Here is a 13,208-nt window from a genome sequence, read left to right on the forward strand (position 1 = left end):
GTGGGCAATTATTGCTAGCCTCATTTCGCAGAAGAGAATGCTGGCGCCTTGGGGCATGACGGATGGCTTGTAGGTGTGAGACGGAGTAGGGCAGCACACTGTCCTTCCGTAGCACATTGCTCCTTCCAGTTTGCAGAGCATGTATACAGTCGTGGGGTGGAAAATGGGAAGGGGATTGTATGCAGAGCAGAACCCTCCTGAGCAGGCTCCCTCGGGCTCTGCCTGCTGCTGGCTAGATGTCCCTTCAGGGTGTTGCAAGGACCCAGGCATTCTTGGCTTCTCTGCTACCATCAGCATGCAAACATCTCTATTGTAACCCAAAACCTCAAGAGCAGAGAAATGAGAAGTATTAGAAATGTTAGAAAGCAGGAACATGACCCTGGCCATAGTCCCATTTCTCAGATGTCCCGGGTCTGGTTTTTCCACCCTTCTCTTCTCTCTGATGCTGCTCAGGAGAACTGGGGTGATGGAGGGATCTTCTATAGGGCTTGGACTTGTCAAACGTTCAACTTTCTTCCTAAAAGGTGGTGATTACTAGCTGTGGGAGAGTCCCTCCACCTCTGCGTGGTCATCATCCCGCCACCCCCAATCCATTCATGGCTGGCCCCTCACAGGTTAAGAACCATCCTGAATTGTTAGGCACGGAGGGTAGGAGAGAAGTGTTAGGAGAGGTCTGTTGTCTTGGGATGTGTTCAGAGGGTTCGAGCCCAACTGAAATGGCTACCGTCACTGAAATGGGCCTCTCAGTCTTCACCATAAGGTTTAGAGAACACTAAAAAAATTTCCCTTTTCTCTAGTTAGTTTTGCTGATCTTTTGATGTTCTTGTCTCTAACTTGGCAGTTTACTACCCTAAGTCATTCTATGCTTCTGATTTCTTTAACATTCATCTTTGTTTTCTTTTGAAAGTACAGCAAAACCTAGGGGCTGGCTCTGTGGGCGGGAGTTTTGCTGGGGCCCCCCAAGCGTACTGCTACTAAGTAAAATTTGCTTTTACTAAAACACGCAAAAATTACCTCCTAGAGAACTTTTTTGCTGTTCTAAATTCACCTTAGATGAATATACCAGTTTAACATAGAGATCTTTAAAAGATTGAAAATAAATGAGTAATGGAGATCAAGATACACAGAGCATAGATAAGCAGGTCAAACATCTCTAATAAGGATTTCAGAAGACAGCAGAGCGAGTGGGAAAGAGGCAATATGCAAAGAGCTGACAGCGCCTATTTTTCAGAACGGATGGATACGTGAATCCTCAGATTGAAGTGGCACAGTGATTTCTGAGCAGAGAAAATACGAATCACTCTCTACCCTGCCACATTGTAGTGAAACTTCGTGACACCAAAGACAGTGAGAAAATCCTAAAAGAAACCACAGAAAAAAGAAAAATTACCTACAAAGAAATGATAATTAAACAGCCTTCTCCTCAGCAACAAAGGAGATGAGAATACTCTCTTCAAAGTGCCCAGGGAAAAGAATTGTCATCCCCAAATTCTATCCTAAACCACATGTTGTTCAAGAATGAGGGCAAAATAAAGACGTTTCAGACAAAAAAGGAATGAGAGAGATGTTCACTTCCATGCCCTCATTGAAAGAACTGCCTGCGGATGTTCCTCAGAAAGAAAGACATTAAACCCTGAAGCAAAGAGTAGAATGAAAGAAGCAATGTTGAGGGAAAAAAGTATACGTATGGGTGAATCTAAACAAGCCCTGTAGATGAAAAGCAACAATTATAATGGCAACCGATTATGGAGGATTTAAAAACAAGAAAGGGAAAAGTACTAGGCAGCAACAATGGATGAGATGGAACAGGATAGATAGAGAAAAACGTTCTAGGATCCTTCTGTTGTTTTGGAAAAGAGTAGAGCAGAAAGTGAATTTATTGTAAAGCTAAGGAAGCACAAGCTGCTGGACTCCTTTTTCTTAAAGAAGACTTCCAAACTGAATAAGCTTTAGGTTCCATAAAACCAAGATCTGCCTCTGAGGTATGGCTAATGTTTTATATTTAGATTTACATTTTATTAAAATAGTTATGTATGTTAAAAAATATAAAGACAACGGCTAAAAGTATAAGAATCAAAATGCCAAATTTCTAACGTGGTAGGGAAAATAAAGATCAGAAAATGTGATCAAAGCAATCACAAGCAGGAAAAGAGGGGCAAAAGCAGCAAAGGAAACATTGTAGATAGAAACACAAACTAGAATGGCAGATGTGGCTGAGAGTATTACCTAACCCTTGATGTCTGTTCTCCCTTTCTCAAATGGTAAGAGAATTTTTAGCTAAGCAGATTTCAAGTTTGTATCATCTTTCATTTTGCCTTATATATAGATGTGGCAAATGATGTGTGACCAGAAGTGGTCCTGCAGCTTCTGGATTGCCGTTAAAAGGAAGGGAAATTCCCTTCTCTTTCTTCTTTTTCTCTTTTAGTTGGCTGGAGTTTAGACGTACTAGCAGGAGCTAGATCATCTATCTTGTACCATAAGATGCATATTGAGCATGACAGAGTAATAAGAAAGGAGACTGGCCCCTGATAATTTACGGACAGCCATCATATCAGCTAGGACTTTTGTGTGAGAGATAAAAATTTTCATCTTGAGGCCGTCCTGGTGGCATAGTGGTTAAGTCTGCATGATGGCCTTTGGTGGCCTGGGGTTTGCAGGTTCAGATCCGGGGCATGGACCTAGCACTGCTTGTCAAGCCATGTTGTGGTGGCATCCCACATTAAAAATAGAAGAAGATTGACACAGATTTTAGCTCAGTGACAATCTTCCTCAAGCAAAAAGGGAAAAGAAGAAATCATAAAAGAAATTATAAAATCTTTGAAAATGGAGGACATTGAAACATATAAGAAAATTTATGGGAATCAGAGCAATTATTAAAGAGAAATCTATATCCTTTAAAAATATATTAGAAAAAGAAGAAGACTAAAAATTAATAAGCTGAGCTTCCAACTCAAGAATTAGAAAAAGAAAAACAGAATAACCTGAAGAAAGTAGTGAAAAGGGGGTAAGAATGGAAATGAACAAAATGAAAAACACAGAAGCAATAGAGAAATAAGCAAAAGTAAAAGTTGGTTCTTTGAAAAGACCAAGACAACCTCTGGCAAGATGGACCAACCGAAAAAAAAAAAGAGAGAGAAAACGAACAAGAAATACTATATTAATTTACTAAATGAATTAATTTAAAATAATTAAAGAGTGAATGTAATAAAAGATACAGTAGAGTTTTTTTAATTATGAGAAAATACTATAAGCAGCTTTGTGCCAATAAATTTGAAATTTCAAAATTAATGGATAATTTTCTAGAAACATGTAAATGTCCAAAACTGATTCAAGAAGTTATAGAAAAACAGAATAGTTCCATATACTTTCTAGCAGTTATCTATTGCTGAGTAACAAAATCTCCCTAAACATGGTGTCTTAAAACAACGACCACTTTATTGGCTCATGAGTGCATGGGTCAGCAGGTTAGCCAGGTATTATTGTGAGAACGAGTCTTCTGCTCGTCTCACCCTGGGTGGCTCTGGCAGTGGCAGACATCTGGTAGCTCTGCTGGGTCTGGATGGTCCAGGATGGCCTTCCTCACATGTCTGGCAGTTGATGCTGGCCATCAGCTGAGTCACACTTCTCCATAAGCTTAATTTGGGCTTCTCATGTTAGCAGAGGATTTCCAGCAAGCAGCAGAATGGGGCAAGCCCCAACGCACAAGTATTTTCAAGCTTCTGCTTGTGTTGCATTTTCCAATGTGTCACTGGCCAAATAATATCAAATCTTGGCCAAAGCAAGTCACTGAATCAACGTGGGAAGGATTATACATTGGTAAGAATACAGGGATTGGCATTCACTGGGGGCCTGTTACTATAACGATCAACCAAAACTACAAAGTAAACATAAAAATTAACCTTCTGTAAATATAATGTGGGATTCCACATTGGTTGCTGGAGCAGAGAAAGGATGTTGTGGAAAAACTGGTGAAATTCAAATAAAGTCTGGAGTTTAGTTAATAGTAATATACCAGTGTACATTACTACATTGTAACATGTAGTAATGATATATTATTTGACAAATGTACCATGGTTATGTACTCTTATACCAGTATTAGGGGAAACCAGGTGAAAGGTACAGGGGAGCCCTCTTTGCTATCTTTGCAAAACTTTTCTCAGTGGTTAAGTCATGCATGCTCCACTTTGATGGCCTGAGTTTGCGGGTTTGGATCTCGAGTGCATGCCTATACCACTTGCCAAGCCATGCTGTGGCAGTGACTCACATACAAAATAGAAGATTGGCACAGATGTTAGCTTAGGGCTAATCTTCTTCAAGCAAAAAAAGAGGAAGATTGACGATGGATGTTAAATCAGAGCAAATCTTCCTCACCAAAAAAAAAAAAATGTATGTTCCAAAATTAAATGTTTATTAAAAAAAAAAGCAAGAACCCTCCAACATACTGAAAAACAACTGGCCCAGACAGTTTTATAGGTGATTTTGCCAAATTATTCAAGGAACAGATATCCTCCTTTTATTTAAACTGTTCCAGAAAGTTGAAAAAGAAGGAATGTCTCCTGATTAACTATATGAGGTTAATATAATCCTGATATGCAAGCTGGTCAAGGATGATATGGGAAAAGAAAACTATAGGTCAATTTCACTTATGAAGAGAAAGGCAAAAATCCTAAGTGAAATATTAGCAAACTGAGTATATACATAACTGATCCAGCAGAAATACAAGGACAGTTTAAAATTAGAAAACCCAAAGTAACTTACCAAATAAACAAAGTAAAAAAGAAAACCCATATAATCATCTCAATAGATGCAAATGGAAAAAAGCATTAGATAAAAATTTAACATCATTCGTTATAAAAACTCTTGACCAACTCAGAATTGAAGGGAAATTCCTGATAAAGGACATCTATCAAATACCAACAGCAAATGACATCCTTGATGGTGAAGTATTTGAGGCATTTCCTTCAAAATCAGACATGAGAGAAATCTACCTGCTATTGCTAATACCATTCAACAGTGTACTATGTGTTTTAGCTGGCAGAGTAAGACAAGAAAAAGAAATTAAAAAAATAAACATTACAATAGAAGAAAAAATTGCAATTTTATGTGCAGATGACATGATTGTCTACATAAAAATTCAAGGAAATACAGATAAACAGAACTAAGAGCTCAGTAAGATGGCTGGATATAAGGTCAACATACCGATGTGATATAAAAATCTTTTTTTTTTAAAGATTTTATTTTTTTCCTTTTTCTCCCCAAAGCCCCCCAGAACATAGTTGTATATTCTTCGTTGTGGGTCCTTTTAGTTTTGGCATGTGGGACGCTGCCTCAGCGTGGTCTGATGAGCAGTGCCATGTCCGCGCCCAGGATTCGAACCAACGAAACACTGGGCCGCCTGCAGCGGAGCGCGCAAACTTAACCACTCGGCCACGGGGCCAGCCCCTAAAAATCTTAACTATTATCTCCAGGAGAGAAGATGGGGAACAGGATGGAGGACGAGCTTTAGCCAAATGTCTGAACGAGGAGATCTGAAGCAAATAAAATAAAATCTTATTAACAAATCTGGATGATGGGTAAAAATATGTTACGTTGTTTTCTTTAAAAAGATGTTTCTGTATGTGTACATAATACACATAGAATGATTTATGCAACATATATGTGATTTATGAAGGACAACTTAAAAATGAGCCCTGTGACCCCTCCGTTCACTACCTGTATCTTCCTTCTTCACCCTTTGTCTCTCAGCCCAGAGGTAAGCCCTACCCTGGATGTTGCATTCATAAATTCTTTGCTTTTTTTAAAAATGGAGTTTGATCTATCATATTATTTTGTGTACTTTTTTTATGTGTTTCAAATGCTTCAAAATTAAAAGAAAAAAGTAAAGCAAAATATGTCTATTGACAATCTCCAAAAGGAAAATGATTATCAGAAAAGAAATGTTTGGGCAGAGTACCTTGATTGAGTAGAGCTTCGATTTCCTTATCTGTGTCCTTCTCGCTGCTCATTCAGCAATACTCCTGAGTGAGCACCTCCTGGTGCCAGGCCCTGGGTCAGGCACGGGGGTGCAAGCTCCTGGCACTGGGTGGGTGGTTGAGCACGGGCTGGAATAATGTGTGTGAGGCGCATCAACATGATGGCTGGAGCACTGATGCCACTCAATACATGGTGACCATTATTGCTGGTTCCTAAGAAATGGCACCAAGTTTACAGCTGCAAAGGTAAGGGATCTGTCTCTCATTAGCCCCGCCCTTGGCTTCAATGTGCCCAACACATGCTCATTAGAGTCTGTATTCAGCTTGTTCCATGCAGTTTTGGAGGGCCGCAGCCTAGTGTGTTAAAAAAAATGTTCATCCCCAGCAGAGGCTCTTAGTGGAGCAGCTCGGGCCCTGGAGGGTGTGTAGGGTGCAGGGAGGCCTGTAGATTTCACGGTCCGGAGAGTGAAGGATGGAGCCCTGGCGGGGGCGTGATTGCTCCTGAAGGAGACACACAGTCTCCCTGGGCCTCTGCCCGAGCCCGGCTTTGGCCCTCATTCCTTGCTGCTTGTGTCTTTCTGCGTCACCTTCAGCCACACAATCAAACATTTATAACAAGAGAAAACAAACAAGACATCAAACTTGGGTAGCATTTAAGTTTGTGTTGCTGAGAATCTGTTCTTGGACTAAAGGAATGTTGTAGGGGGCAGGGTTGGGTTGGGAGGGGGAGGGTGCATTTGGCTTCATTATTCTGGCACAGAAGACTCACCCAGTTCTCTGAGAGCTATGGAAGCCCTTGCTGCTGAAATGGCTCAGAGATGTGCCCATGCTCAGCAGGTCTGAAATGTCAGTTCCCATTGGTAGGGTGCCTTTGACCCTGGCCTCCTGGCCCTGCGAGCAAGGCTGCTCCAGGCCCTAGGGGTGTGGGGGGGACATCTTGGAGGGCAGGGGCATACCTCCCAGGGTCGAACACCCACTGCACATGGCAGGCGCCCTGGTTGGACTCTCCTCTAGTTTTGGTTGGAAGATGTGGGCTTTGAACCTCCACTGGGCTCTGACGCCAGCTAGTTTCCTCTTTGTCTGGAGCCCGGGAAGACGTGGGTTGGAGCATGTCCAAGCCTTCCTCCTGGGCTCACACCCCTGAAGCGGGGTCTTGGCTCTGTGGCCCTGGAGCCGTTGGCTGGCTGGGAGGGGAGGTGTAAGAGTGCCCAGTTTCCCACTTCTGTCCTGGCCTTGCTTTCCCCAGCACCCGAAGCCTAGAGCTCTGCAGCTCCCTGCCAGTGTGGCCGCCCTGCAGGCTGGCAAAGCCTGCTCAGACGGAAGGCCTGTGTTCTGTGACTCCTGGCCCATTGCCGACCATGGCGGTGCTGAGTCACCCAGGCTCACCTGTTCTGTCCAGGAGTGCTGGGCCCAGACCCCGATAGACCCTGCGGGTGTGGGGAAGCCCACCCTGACTCCTTGGCTGAGCTGGCCTCTGCACATGGGGAGGGGCAAGGGGGGCCAGAGCCTCTGTGCTGGGCCTGAAGCCCCCTGGAGAGTGGCTTTTCCAGAGGCCTTCAGAGCCCAGGCCAGTGTTGCTGTGTCGGGGGCCTCTGTCTCAGGAAGACCCTGCCTGCTTAGGTCCCCTCCGTCCCCATCAGCCCTGACTGGAACACCGGTGCGGTGGTGGTCTGCCCAAGGTCTCCCAGGAGGTCTTAAGAGCCAGGGCCCCAGGTCAGCCAGGGACAGCCAGGCTGCCAACTTGGGCCCTCCAGCCACTCATCAGCCTGCTTTCATTATTTACTTAGCAAACAAAGGCAGAAGTGAAAACAGTGAGCAGAGTCTTCTTCTTTTCTGCTCATCACATTGGCACAAAATTGAAGGGACTAATAACACCCAGTGCTGAAGAGAATGTAGGAAAACAGGTTCTATGGTACGAAAATGGCAGGGAGCAAGGGGCCCAGCCTGTTTCAGAAGGGCCACTTGGCGGCATCTGATAACTATTAAAAGACAGGTATCTTTTGATCCAGCAGTACGCTTCTGAGAACAATTCATATAGCAAAATGTACACAATGGTATAAAAAGTTTGCAGTTCTGAGCATTTGTATATAACACAAAAAGTTGTGTTCAAGAATGTTCACTGCAGCTTTGTTTGCAATTGTAAAAAAAAATGACAACAGCCTTAATGTCCATCAGCACAGGGATGCGTAAATCAACTAGACTCTGCTACTGAAAGCTCACAGCTGTTAAAGAGTGAGGTGGATCTGTATGAGCCGAATGATATGCACAGACGTTTGGGGTATGTCGTAAAGTGAAAATGAGTCACAGAACCACCTGTTTCCTATGACCCTATTAAACAAGCAAAGTCCTTTGTGTGTGTGCACACATGTGCACACACACAGGAAAGGTCTAAAAGGCTGTTAATGGTGGTTTTTCTCTGGGAGAGGACTGATAATTGAGATCATGGGCCACTTGCACTTTTTAACCTATGTGTTCCTGTATTGTGTGATGCTTTTACAAGTGTGTCTTTATTTTTAAATAAAAAGAAAACACAATGAAAAACAAATAAGCAATTATTCTTATGCATCATGAGGACCCAAATGTGTGTGTATACACACACACACACACACACACACACACACGCACACATGCAAGGTGGGGGAAGTGTTCACCATTTCTCCTGCCTGCCCCAGGGCTGAAAACTCTTCCCGTGGCCGGTCCTCCCTCAGGTCAAATCACCCAGTGGGTGCCACAGCCGGGTCTAACTCCTATTCCTGAGCAATTTCCCAGGCCTACCCTCCAACCCTCCCTGTGACTTCCATGGGGAGCCTCCCTGCCCCTGCCCCGTGCTCCCAGAGCCCCCTGCCTGTCTCCTCAGTGGCCACTTAACACTGGTTACCGCCACCGCCCCCCACTTGCAGCTACACCCTGGGCACCATCAAGGCAGGATCCTACCCCTCTTTGCTCTTCATTTATGTGCACAGAGAGGGGCCTCAATAATGTTTGGTGACTGACATAACAATGAATAATAAAGGAACCATCAGAGGGATGCTGAGCAGGAAGGGACCTCTCAGATCACCCAGCCCCCTTTCATACCCAGTGCCCAAATGCCCTCTGCTTGACACCTCTAGTGATGGGGCAGCCACTCCAGTCCAAGACAGCTCACCCCGTCTTCCTGTGGGGAGTAAGTGGCTTCCTTGGGTTGATCAGGAGGAGGGGCAGTGGCTGAGGCATTTCCCAGATAAATTTAAAGTCTGTGGTCAGTTCAGCAAGCGGTTTAGGACTTGACAGGGTGAAATGAAATCCCTCCATCTCTCCAGCCGGGAGAGAGTGCCCGCTGCATACTGTGCTGCCAGGGAGACCTCATCCAGTTCCAGCAGGTAAGCCCCACCCAAGCCACCATGTTGGCAGAGTAAATTAAGTATTAAAAACAAACTAATTAGTACTTCAGGGTAGCTTCATTCAGAAAATTACCGTACCGAGGAGCTGTCTCATTTAGAACTGACTTAATTAAAAGGCACTTGGTAAATTCCTGTAACAGATGAGGACAGCACTTTCCAGAAACACCATAATTGAAATGTTTTACTATGTATATCAAATGGTTATCCAATCTCTAATATCATAATTCCTTAATAATGCCATTGACAGTGACAAACAGCAACCCTGGAAACAAAGCAGCTAATTGTTCCCTCCTCTTGCCTCTGCAACCCACAGGAAGTCAGAACTTCTCTGTTGTACTTTGTTCTTCGAATTTTTAACGCGTGTGAGTAAATGCCAGCTCTGGGAGGAATCCACCATAAAGATAAAGAATGCGAAGAAGCCCTGTTTCTGACTGGTTGACCTGTGGTTCAGAAATAAAGCGTCTTTCCCAGGTGAGGCGACAGGGGCTGGTTCAATATCTGCCACAGTGGGTGGGCTGTGGTTTTTGGGGTAGCATAGAGATGCTGAGTGACTCGCCCAAGTTGCCCAGCAAAGTGGAGGTTGGAGAGAAAGCCCCGTCCAGGCAATGCGGCATGGGCTGGCCACTGCTGATGCCCTGGGAATGAGGCCTGAGGCAGGCAGATGGAGTGCCAACAACCTGTTCTGTCCCCAACCCCCTATTTGCCAGGCTTCCTCCCAGCCCAGCTCCCTGGACTGAGTTCATGTAGGCTGCCCTGTGTGCCTCTTCCTACAGGAAGGGTGCCAACCTTGTCCCGGGAGCACCTGGCCTTGGCATGGCTCAGGGGAGGAACCTAGACAATGGTGGAGAGTTGGGCAGTGCGTCCACTGAACCACAGGAAATTGACAAAATACAGAATCTCCCAGGCTTTGAGGGGATGGGGGGAGTTGAGAAGGCTTGTGAATAGAGAGGGAGCCTTCTCAGCCTCTAAAAAAAGTCATCTTTTTGCTAACTTGCTGGGTGGCTGGGCAAGTGGCATCCCCACTACATGCTTCAGTTTCCTCACCTACAAAAGAGGTGGAAATTCTACGAGGGCCTATGGACCTTAGAACCATCTGAGTTCAAATCCTGCTTGGTTATATGTGGTATTGTGGAATTGGAGGCCCCTGTTCCTTAACCTTGCAAAATGGCAACTGCAGCATCCCTGGGGCATGGAGGTCAGGGTTCAATGAGTCAACAGGTAAAGCAGGAAGCATGGGAACTGCACATGGACAGTGCTCAATAAATTGATTGGTGTTGGGTTTATAGCAAGAGGGAAGAGAGACGGAACAGGTAGGATCACATCCATCTTGTGAGGATAGGGGGCCAGCTGACTTACTCAGCAAGGCTCAACCGAAGCCTTCAAAAGGGAGCTGCACGGAAAAAGCAATGCGGGAAGCTCTGACCCCGAACCAAGTGCACGTTACTCTGAAATAGCCCTTCTGCTGGAAGAATGTTGTTTGTTCTGGTTGCCCTAACCTGTGGAAGCTCCCAAGGGCGTATTCTCTCCAGCCCCAGCCGAGCACAGCGGTGATGCAGGAGCTGCTCATAGACTCTCAGAATAGACTCAGCATCAGAGCTGGAGTGGGCCATTGGAATTGGCTAGCCAACACTTCATCTTATAGATGGGAAAACTGAGGCACAGAGAGGGTAATTCGGGCTCCCATCCTGAAAGCCATGGCAGAGTTGGAATCAGGGTCCAGCCTCCTGGCTCCTGGTCCAGTGCTCCTTTTACAATTCACTGTTACAGTCCAGGCAACCACCAGCCCACTGGTGCCCGTGAGAGAACTAGAAGAAGGTGCTCCATCCTCTTAGCTGGAGGGTGTGGGCTGGATCCCTCGACCACGTGCCTTCGTGTAGGGCAGAACCCACTCACTACACGTGGCAGGCTATACCGCCCACTCTTCCCACAGCCAGGCTCATGTGCGCCTTCAAGAACCACCCAGAGGCCTCTGCTATGAGAGGCCTTCTGTGGTGCTCCAGATGTGCCCTGTGACTCTTTGGCTGTGTGTGGGGTCTTTATCCACCTGGGTCACAGCCCCCATCCCTATTTTGATGCCACCACCCACTAGGCCAAAGCCAATTCACCAAAAACCAATTTGCCCAGCAACACCTTCACTCCCAATTTGACATATTTTTGTTAGTCCATTTGAAGAGTTTTTGCATACTTTGAGTTTTTCAAGGAATTTCTTAAGCCGGCTCTCATTAGGACAGTTCTGCCTTAACTCCAGGTCAAGCACTGCATTTTAGAAGCTTCTAAGGAGAAATGGAAGACCTTGAGAGAAAGTCATTCATGTGTAGAAGAAGGGGCAGTCATTCCCCTGCAATTAGGAAAACACCTGCCTCTGTATTTCACACTCTTCTTATTTCTCATTCTCTTTCATCTCAACCCCTGCCCAGAGGACAGAGGCAGGGCATTCCTGGGGGGCTTGGAAGTGTAAATGGGGGCCTCTCTTCAGCACAGGCCCCAAAGGATGTGCTGAAGAACGAAAGGATTGAATAATTTGAAAGCATACTGTACAATGACTAGAAAATAGAATTATTAACTTCCCTGGAAAGGGAGGGCATGTCAAAGCTGGAAACAGTGGACAACATTATAAAAGAAAAGGTGGTGGCTTTAATACATCTAAATTTCCATATGTAAAACAAAACAGGACAAAACAAAACATAATTGAATGAAAAACATCCCTCAGAATCTTTACAAGTACTTGCATCAGTTTGAACCAGGAATTCAATTTCTGGGGAGTCTTTGCTAACGAATAGCCCTTAAATGTGGAGTTCTGTTATGCATAAAGTTGTTTATTGTGGAATTATTTATGACAGTGGGGAAAAACCAGAAAATAACCTAAATTTGTAGTGACTGAGGAATGGATGTCTATTTAAAAGACTATTATGAAGTCATTTTAAACTCTGTTTCTAAAAATGTTCACTAAAAGGCAGTGATACATAGCATTAGGAATACAGCTTGGGATCAGCCAGACCTGGGTTAGAAACCCAGTGCTCAGGCCTGCCCGGTGGTATAGTGGTTAAGTTTGCATGCTCTGCTTTGGTGGCATGGGGTTTGCAGGCTCAGATCCTAGGCACAGAATTACACATCACCCATCAAGCCATGCTATGGCAGCATCCCACATACAAAATAGTGGAAGATTGGCATAGGTGTTAGCTCAGGGACAATCTTCCTCACCAAAAAAAAAAAAAAGAAAGAAAGAAACCTAGTCCTACCCATATAACCCTGGGACTTAATCTCTCTGTGAACCTTAGTTTACATATCTGTAAAATGGGGATAACAGTACCTACCTCCCACGGTTTTGTGAGCATCACATGAGATAATGTACATAAAATAGCACAAACTAAGCCCTTGATTGTCACATATTATGATTATTACTTTTGCATAATGTAGAAAAATTGTCTATGTTCATTAATTCATTTATTCAGCAAATACTTACTGAGGTCCTACTTGTGCCACATACTGCTCAAACTGCCAGAGCTCCAGCAGTAAATAAATTAGTGCTAAATGAAAAACCCCAGAAGGTATATATGCAGCATGAGCACAGATATGTTAAAAATAAGAGGTTTTCCCTGGCGGGCTGGCCTGGTGGCGCAGTGGTTAAATGCGCACATTCTGCTTCTTGGCAGCCGGGGGTTCGCTGGTTCCGATCCCGGGTATGGACATGGCACCACTTGGCAAAAGCCATGCTGTGGTAGGTGTCCCATGTATAAAGTAGAGTAAGATGGGCACGGAGGTTAGCTCAGGGCCAGTCTTCCTCAGCAAAAACAGGAGGATTGGCAGCAGTTAGCTCAGGGCTAATCTTCCCCCCCCCCCAAAAAAAAAAGAAAAA

General features: G+C 44.7%; 1 protein-coding gene across 3 annotated transcripts in view; it reads left to right on the plus strand.

Moving 5' to 3' along the window:
• VDAC1 (voltage dependent anion channel 1) overlaps nucleotides 1–13,208 on the plus strand; it is a 101,807-nt gene that overhangs the window by 36,807 nt on the left and 51,792 nt on the right. For 2 of the 3 annotated variants that reach the window (XM_070517370.1, XM_070517369.1), the window contains exon 2: nucleotides 9,666–9,823. In XM_070517370.1, coding sequence (XP_070373471.1) covers nucleotides 9,761–9,823 — 63 coding nt within the window. In that variant the 5' untranslated portion in view covers nucleotides 9,666–9,760. Of the gene's footprint in view, nucleotides 1–9,665; nucleotides 9,824–13,208 lie in introns of those variants that run through there. The other variant, XM_044780454.2, reaches the window with a different exon arrangement.

The sequence above is a fragment of the Equus asinus genome, chromosome 9, assembly GCF_041296235.1.
Source record: "Equus asinus isolate D_3611 breed Donkey chromosome 9, EquAss-T2T_v2, whole genome shotgun sequence".
NCBI lineage: Eukaryota > Metazoa > Chordata > Mammalia > Perissodactyla > Equidae > Equus > Equus asinus.